Source organism: Octopus bimaculoides, chromosome 20, assembly GCF_001194135.2.
Source record: "Octopus bimaculoides isolate UCB-OBI-ISO-001 chromosome 20, ASM119413v2, whole genome shotgun sequence".
In the NCBI taxonomy this organism is placed as follows: Eukaryota; Metazoa; Mollusca; class Cephalopoda; order Octopoda; family Octopodidae; genus Octopus; species Octopus bimaculoides.
This window is the reverse complement of record NC_069000.1, coordinates 27,733,449-27,742,812: the sequence shown is the minus strand read 5'-3', so window position 1 is coordinate 27,742,812 and position 9,364 is coordinate 27,733,449. Positions and strand designations below refer to the sequence as shown.

The 9,364-nt window shown below is 34.0% G+C and overlaps 1 protein-coding gene across 2 annotated transcripts in view; it reads left to right on the top strand.

Annotated features, from left to right (window-relative positions):
* LOC106867745 (5-oxoprolinase) overlaps positions 1-9,364 on the top strand; it is a 255,283-nt gene that overhangs the window by 121,712 nt on the left and 124,207 nt on the right. For both annotated transcript variants that reach the window (XR_008266373.1, XM_052975150.1), the window contains exons 17-18: positions 1,872-2,010; positions 3,916-4,028. Coding sequence is in view for 1 of the 2 variants with exons in the window: in XM_052975150.1 (XP_052831110.1) it covers positions 1,872-2,010; positions 3,916-4,028 (252 nt within the window). In the remaining variant the exon portion in view is untranslated. The remainder of the gene's footprint in view (positions 1-1,871; positions 2,011-3,915; positions 4,029-9,364) is intronic.

The following is a 9,364-nucleotide window of genomic DNA, read 5'->3' as shown; positions in this document are numbered from 1 at the left end:
TGTATGTTGGCTGCTCAAGAGTGGGCAGCAAAAAAACCTATTTGTATATGCTCCACAAGGGAAAACAAGGAACATTGTTTACAACGAGGTGTTATAATCACAACAGCAAGAAAGTATGTACATGATCACCTTCTTTTACGAAACTTCATTGACTTTCATATATTTATATTGATATACATATATATACGTGTGTTTGGGTGCGTGTGTGTATATACATCTCTATATATAAAGATGATGCGTAGTCTAGACGGCGTTTTTAGATTTCATTATTCTCTTTAACCCGGGCAACGCCGGGTATTTCTGCTAGTATCTTCTATAGTAAGCTTCAAAGATAACTCCTTCATCTGGTTCATACTTAAACACTGTTATCAAGTTTTCAACATGATCTGGCAAGAACATTTTTTCAGCTTTTCCTGACAACTTACTATTCATTAATTGCAGCATTTGTTACTGTAATAGTAATTGTTGTTGTTGTTGCTTCTGCTGTTGTTCTTGCAGTTGTAGCTGCTGCTGTTGTTCTTTCAGTTGCTGTTTTTGCAACTCAAACAGACAGGGCAACAAATTTTCTATAATTTTACAGTTTTTTTCCTTAAAATTCACACAGAAAAAATACTTTTGTGAGTTTGTTAATTCCACATTGCTACTGTTGTATTCCTTAATGTCAGATTGTTATAATGCCACTCTGGTATAGCAGTATAGTTAGTGAGACAAGTAAGACCATGACTATCTATGACCGTCAACTTCATACTCTCTGCCTATACTGACCAACATCACCTTATTTATTGCGACTAGCACATACCACTCGTTACATGGGAGAGGTGTACCTTTATTACTATTATCCTCACAACATAATGATATGTATATATCAGTATAGGTGTTGGCATGGCTGTTTGATTAGTAAGATCACTTTGCAACCATGTGGTTTTGAGTTCAATCCCACTGTGCAGTACCTTGGGCTTGTGTCTTATAATATAGCCCCAGGCTAACCAATGCCTTGTGGGTGAATTTGATAGGCAAAATTGTGCATTGTATAAATTTGTGTTTGTCTCCTGTCATTGCTTGACAACCAATATTGGCTTGTTTATGTCCTCATAATTTAGTGGTACAGTAAAAAGAGAACTTGTAGAGAGATCAATTTGTTCAGCCAAAACCCTTCAAAGTCATGCTCCAGCATGATCACAGTCCAATGACTAAAAAATGTAAAAAATGAAAAATATATTTTATATATATATTTTATATATGTATATATATATATATATATATATATATATATATATATATATATAAATTTGTTTTTGATCAGTTCCTTTGCATATGATATTTCGGTAGAACACATAAAGAGCTTGCTTGTGGAGTTTGACGCTGACCTGCTTGCACTACTGATAGTTTAACAGACATATAGAATGTATCAATTCATCTTTACTGAAGGATGACATATCTTTCAGTAACATCTGTAATTGTGGCCAAGTAATTGGAATATTAATATTGTATTGCCAAAACAGGCATTTTAAATGGAGTTGTTATTGTTATGGAGTGTTGAGAGAGAAATTACTGGAAAGACTGAACCATAAAACTTTTTTGACAGTTGTTAAAAAGCCGAAAACAAAGTGGTTTTATTACAAAACACTATGACATCCTATTGTGGACTAGGAGGAAATTGATAGAACACATGATGACTAGGAAAAGTGGAGGAAAAGATTTCCTTTCTTGTTGTGCACTTAAACTTTTTTTTTAGGCTACAGGTTTTAATGATTATAATTGTAAGTCTCATTTTCTGAAGTGAATTGTTGTAATGTAAAGGATTTATCAAACTGACAAGACTAGAACACTAGACAAAATTTGATTTCTACTGTTCTATTCTCATTTGACAGTTACAAAAGAGAGTTTGGCTTTGTACTTGATAACCGTCCCATCAGTGTTGATGACATCAGAGTTAGAGGAACAGGATGTAGTATGACTGAGTACTGTCCACAACTCAGCAATGGGAGTGACAAACCAAAGCCTATGAAAGTAAGCAGTTTCTTTTGTATCTTCATCATTCCTTTGTCATCATAATTTACTTATTTACCTTCATTGCTTGATTGTCTTCATCATTCTTTCATATGCTTCATCATGCATTCATATTCTTCATCAGTCATTCATATTTTTCAATCATTCATCATCATTGTTCATTTGTCCTCATCATTCAGTTGTCTCCATCTATTTGTTTTCATCATTCCTTTTCCTGCATTGTTTAATTTTCTCGTTTGTTCATTCTTCTTCCTTATACATTTGTCTTATTTGTTGATTTATTTGTTTTCTTCAATTGTTTATCATCTTCATTCTTTTTCATTTTCATTATTCATCTTCTTCACCATACATTTGTTTTTTACCACAATCTGATCATGTTCGCCTTCATCCTTATTCATGTATTTGTTCATTCATTTTTGGTGCCTTGTTAAGTCTCTAATATTTGTGTATGAATGTCCTGCTAATTACACTTAAACTAAAGAAGGAAATAAAACCTTAAGATAACTCATTTGATTTACTGATACAAAATGTTATTAGTGAAGGCATGTGACTTAGTGGTTTGTGTATTCAGCTCACGATCATAAGGCCATGAGTTCAATTCCTAGAGGTGTGTTGTGTCCTTGAGCAAGATACTTTGTTTAACATTTCTCCAGTCCACTTGGCTGGCAAAAGTGAGTTTTATCTGTTGTTCAATGAGCCAACCTTGTCACATTTGGTGTGCCATGCTGAATCTCCCTGAAAACTATGTTACAGGTGTATCTGTAGAATGCTTAGCCACTTTCACATTAATTTCATGAGCAAGCTGTTCCATTGATTGAATCAACTGGAACACACAATGTAACCAACAGAGTGCCCAAGTCAATTTGTACTCAAGAGACACAGTAGTTGGCAGTTGTATGGTCCTTTGCCCCCTTGCAGTGGTGAATTCACATCCCCATAGTATTTATCTATATCTATTTAAACTGAGTCATTGAGAGTTAAATGTCTTTGCCATGAACACAGGTAGTGCCAGTGAAATTATATGAATCATGAAGTTGTCAGCTGAAGGGCCCCATACCCTTTTTGATTCATTCATCTGCAACTCTCATACTTGAATAAATGTTTACTAAAATGGATTACATCTTCTATATTGAATCTGATGGCCATTTACTCCTGAACCACACACAGTTGTAGTTGATGGCCCTCATACCACAACTCACAATCCTTTTGAAAGGAAATCATACAAATAAGGCGAATAATCATGTGACAGTCCATTATTGAAAAACTTCAATATCTTGTAAACTAAGACATTGTAAACACATAATTTATTTTAGTTTTAATGGTTTAGAGAGGAGGAAGAAGTTGTATCCATGATCTTTGCATATTTTCAGTAAATTGAGAATATGAGTATGATTGTTTAATTAAAGAATTCCCTAAAGTGATTCTGCAAATAGAACTGGGTTTTCAGCAAGCAAAAATTCCTGGTGGCTTCCAGTTTTGAATTTCTGCCTGATTCATTTCCAAGAATTAGTGGGAGGAGATGATAGTTAAGAACTAAACTATGTACTGAATTGTAAATTCACTTGACAGAGTATTTGAAGTAGGATACTTGATGTTCAATGTTGAAATCTTACAGTAAAGTATTAAAAAAAACACATTAGTTTACTCTATTTCCAGTTTAATGAGTCAAATTCTAATGGATATATTGCCAATAACAGGGTTCAGATTGCCTTTCATTCTAATTTTTTATTCCAACACAAGGCTACAACTTTTGTAAGAGATGTATAGTCAATCATATAAAGTGCAGAAGGATGAAAGGCAAAATAAACTCCACTGAAAACATAAAGGAACATAACTAAATACTGCAGGGCAGAAATGAAACTGAATGCAAGACAATCACTGATGCTTTCTTTCTTTCTTGGACAGTGTGTTCCATGTTATTTTGAAGGTGGCTATCGTCAAACCAATGTCTACCTACTTGATTCACTCAAGTCTGGACATCAGCTTGAAGGACCTGTTATAATTATTGATAAAAATAGGTAAGTGTACATTTAGCTGTTAGAAATGCCTTCGTTCATTCTAGTTAATTCAATCGATTATTTGTAAAACTGTCCCACCCATTACATTTTAATTTTTGTTTTTTAACTACCCAAGTTAAGTTAAACTCTTAAATGTTAAATCAGTATACTTTATTTCACTTTTTATTCCTATGAAATGAGGCAAACTTGACCTTTTTGTTTCATCTGGAAGTACCTATGGCCTTCCCAGGCCCTCCAAAGACCAGTGAAATTAATACAGTTAATTTTCTCTTAAGCAGCTGATGGCTTTAGAAAAAAAAACATGGGCAGAAACCAAAATAGTAATTTCTGGGATACTACACTGTAGTCTCAGTTGAAAAGACACAAGGAGAACTCAGCACATTAGTGAATCAGAAAGGAGAGGATGCTGGCAAGTAACTTCATGTCATTAGTCGGGTACCCACTCACTTTGGCAGGCATAATTCAGGATGTCTTTATGTGTAGCAGTAGCACCATCTCAGATGTGGGAGCAATACTCCATGGCAGGTCTTAGCTGAATTTTGTAGAGACTTTGTAGTTGTTGGAGGCTGAATTATTTTCTAGTTCTGAAGATGTAGGTCAGTCTTTGTAATGTAGTTTTTGTTATGCAGAAGATGTATGTTTACATGGAGAGATACTCAGTGACAGTAAACCATAGCATGTCCAGTAACCTTCATGATTCTATTTGAATGTTATTCATGTTCAGAGGGTAGTATTATGATTGTATTTTCTTGATAATGATTGTGTGTTGTGTTGGAGGAAACAAGATTGACTTGATCCCCTTGTAAAATATTTTCTAGTTCTCTGTTCATGATGTTAGTGATAGTTTGGTGTGAAGTATCTAGGATAGCTGTGGATAAAGCTTGAGTGTGGAAGATTGGGAAGAAATGAAGTGTGATATCATTTGCACAGGAATGGGCATTGTTGTAAATAACAGCATGTAGGTTTTCATGTATAGGAAGAAGAGTGTAGGGTTTAAACCTGAACTTTAAGGTACACCAGAGATGATAGTATGGGTCAGAAAGAGCTCCACCAACCTGGCTACAATGGTGTGAGTTCATAGGAAGCCTCCAGTCCGAACAACAAAAGACGGATGGAGCTTATAAGCTAGCAGTTTTGCTATGAGAGCCAGACAGTAGACTTGTTTACGGATAGCAAGTTCAACAACAATATTTCAACCAAGTTTCTTGAGGGCAAGGGTCCACAAATGTGTGACATTAGAGGGTAGGTCTCCAATAGATTTTGAGTGTTGTCGTTAATGACTGTCTCTATTGCCCTTGAGATTTTTTGCAGTGATTTTGGCAGAACAGTAGTTTGCAGGTCAGAAGGGTTGCTCTCTTTAGGAATTAAACATATTGTTGCACATGGACAAAGACATGGATATTTTTCTCTAGACAGAGATATGGATTGAAGAGTTTAGTGAGCATAGGAGCTACCTTTAAGAGACATTATTTGAGGATAATGTAGTTGTTATTTTCAGTGCCAGTTGCATTGTTAGTTTGAAGCAATAAACAGTGCATTCACACCCAGCATTTATGAACATGACTGGGGAAGGGGTGAGCTTGGCAGGTGAAAAGTGAGTGTTTGGAGGAGATTTTCCTTGTTTGTGGAGTTGGATGCAAAAAGAGCAGGTTTTATCCACATAAGTGCTGCTTAATGAACAATTATAGTTGAGAAAGAAGGAAAAGAGAATTCTACAAAATAAGTAGTGAAGCCCTTGGACAATTTGGGAGAGTTTTGGTTGTGTGTAGGATGTGAAAAAACAAGCCTAAAAGGGTGGTTTAATTCATTTGCCTAAATGTTTCTGATAGATCAGAAATTTAGCACATATGCTACCAGGAATAGTTTGCATAGAACTGATTGAGTTGCAGCCTGTCAGTTTACTTATAGTGTCATAAGGTCTAGAAGTTAGCAGATGCGGCATAGAAAGAAGAGCTAAAACTGAAGCTGGAACACTGATTTGATGGGGATAGGGATTGCCAAGTAAAAAATTTAATGTGAGAGGGTGTGAAGCCAAGGAAACAAGCTGGTATAGAAGACAAGTCTAAAAGTTTCACAGAAGTGCAGGTAGAAACATCCCTCAAACAACCATAAAAAGAGATAACAGTGATCAAATATTGCGTGGAGAGGAAAATGATGGTAAACAGGTACATACAGTCATAAATACATACAGACAGACAGGAGTTATGTGACTTTATTTGTTGATATGTTTCACTGAGCTTGCAAAACCTGTACCTTCATTTACACAATAGTTTGTATACATATTTGATCAATTAATCAATGGAGGTCACCTTGCAAACTTTTCTCATCAGAGCTCAAAATTTGCTGTGTTAGAGTTTTCAAAAACTGTTATGAATGTAATTGCTTAGGTTGAGGTAGTGAACAGTATATGTATAATATAACTTTTTATTAGTTCTAATCTGTATGCAAAGTTCAAGGGCAGTGAGGTCAAAATGTTACCAGTTGTTGGTGTCTGTGAGGAGACTCTAGAAAAGTTTGGTTAGTATTTAATATCAATCCATGGCAGGGATGGGTTAGTGCAATAAAACATTTAAGAGCTAAGTAACTTTTTATGAGGATACAATCTGACAATTCACCATGTCATTTATATTTAGAAAAATCAGTTAAATTGGATGCTTTTAAATAAAAACTAAATTAAATTGTATGAAATAGTAAACTAAATTATATTTGGTGCAATACTTTGGGAATTGAATTTTAAAAAATTAAAGTTATTTTGGTAAAAATTTGTAACCATTACTAAATGTTAAGAAGGAAGAGGAAGAATTGTTGATAGTGTAACTTAGGCATTGAATTAATTTATTTATACTCGAGTTAGTTAAGAAAAGATTCTCTTTTGCATTATAATAGTGAGTAAATTAAGAAGATAAAATAATTGTTAATAACATAACTTAGGTATAGAGTTTATTTCCTTTTCCTTACATCCATACAAGTTAAGTTGGATCTTGGTTTGGAAATTTAAAGAATGTTTTACTAAATAAATGAGAATAAATCAAAATTTGATTTTTCTAAATAGAAATGGTGCAGCAAATTATCAGATTGTATATTCTTTGAAAAAGTTACTTAACATTTTTTTTATCACAATACATCTCTACAATGGACTACCATAAAATAAAGACATCAAATACTAACTAACCTTCTCTACAGCTCCTTCTCACTGACTTCTACACATCGACATTTGTCATCACTGACCATGAACTCTAGATGTAGATAACAACTAAAAGATTGTAATATGATATGTACATTGTCTGCTTCCTCAACCTAAACAACCATGTTTACAGCAATATTTAAGAAATCTACCAGAGTGAATTTTGAGCTCTGGTGAGAAAAGTTTGCAAGATGACTGTTTCATTGTTTAATGAAGTTATGGTTACACAAGCTTTGTGAAAGATGTCAGCAAATAGTCATACAACTCTTCATTCTTCCTCTGTTTATTATTAAACTCTGTGATTAATGTACCAATCAGATTTAAAGTTTGTACTTGTCACAAGATATATTTAACCCACTTGGAGTACATTCTAAGGTATTCACTCGGATTTCTTTAATCCATTCCTTGCTTATATATATATATATATATATATATATATTTAATAATAATAAACTGATAATTCCCTTGAATACTCATACTGTTGATAATCCACGTAATATTTGTAATAGAAAAAATAAACTATATACCTCTTCCATAAATTTTACTATATCTAAAATAGATTATAAACTCTCTAAAAATAATTCTGAAGAATCTAATATGATTTGGCTTATTATTCCATATGTTATGCAAATTGAAAATAATTTAAATCTATATACAAGTCTATTTATAAGCATTTTAACAACAATAATAAATAAGGTGAAATTATTAATTATAAATATGTCAGAGTTGGTTTTAGTTTAACTCGTAACCTGTTCATGATTATATCATCTATTAATAACAAAAAATTACATAATTTCTACAGTAATAGAAATATCCAATACAATAATTCACATCAACACCAACTTAATCTCCCAAACCCAAATAATAATGTTAGCAGTCTTAATGATAGAAGGAAAGTAACACATTATCTCCCTTTCTAATAATACTTCAAATAAATCTATACATAAAGATGTAAGTGAAACTTGCAACTGTAAAGTTAAAATTAAATGTAAATTTTAAAATTTATATAAGATAACTTAGTGTACCAATGTATAGTTGAATCTCAAGGAAAGAAATTCTATTATATAGGGTCAACAGAAAAGAGAATTAAGATTAAGGTGGTTAACCATTTACAGAGCTTTAAAAATAGACAGAAAATGAATTCTACCAGATGAAGTAAGTTAATATGGGAATTAAAGGATAACACCATTGAATTTAATATTAAATGGGAGATAATTAGTTTTGCAAAGTCATATAAAATCGCTAACAAAATATGTGAGTTGTGTACTGAAGAAGCATATAAAAATCCTTACATCTGGAAAATATTTACTTAAAAAAAAAGAAAAAATATATCTTGTCTTCATTCAGCGAAATATGTCTTCTCTAAGTATAATTAAACTTTATACACATAATATAGGGTAATATTGAACTATTGATATAATATTCATATATCCTCTAATATTTAGGAGACATATTACCTATTGATATGACAGGCTAGTCTTATTGAAAATGCTTTGTAACAATCTCTATAAACACTAATTAAGATAACTATTACTGATTACACCACTTATGATGATGATCATCATCATCATCATTTAACATCCGCTTTCCATGCTAGCATGGGTTGGACGATTTGACTGAGGACTGGTGGAGCCCGAAGGCTACACCAGGCTCCAATCTGATTTGGCGGAGTTTCTACAGCTGGATGCCCTTCCTAAAACCAACCACTCCGAGAGTGTAGTGGGTGCTTTTACGTGTAACCTGCACAAAGGTCAGTCAGGTGATACTGGCAACAGCCACGTTCAAGATGGTGTATTTTATGTGCCACCAGCACAAGAGCCAGTCCAATGATCTCGCTCGAAAGTCCTTACACATGCTGCGGGCACAAGTGCCAGAAAGGCGACGCTGGGCACAGGTGCCATCCTGATTTCACATTCGCTTGCCCCAATAAGTCTTCGCAAGCTGAGTTTCGTGTCCAATGAAGGAGACGACGTTGGCATGGGTGCCAGTCGTCGAATTTAGTTCGATTTCGATTTCACTTGCCTCAACAGGTCTTCACAAGCGGAGTTTAGTGTCCAATGAAGGAAAGGTACGTATAAGTGGGCTGGCTACACCCCTGGCAGAGGCCTTGGATTTAGGTCTCACTTGGCCTGCCGGGTCTTCTCACGCACAG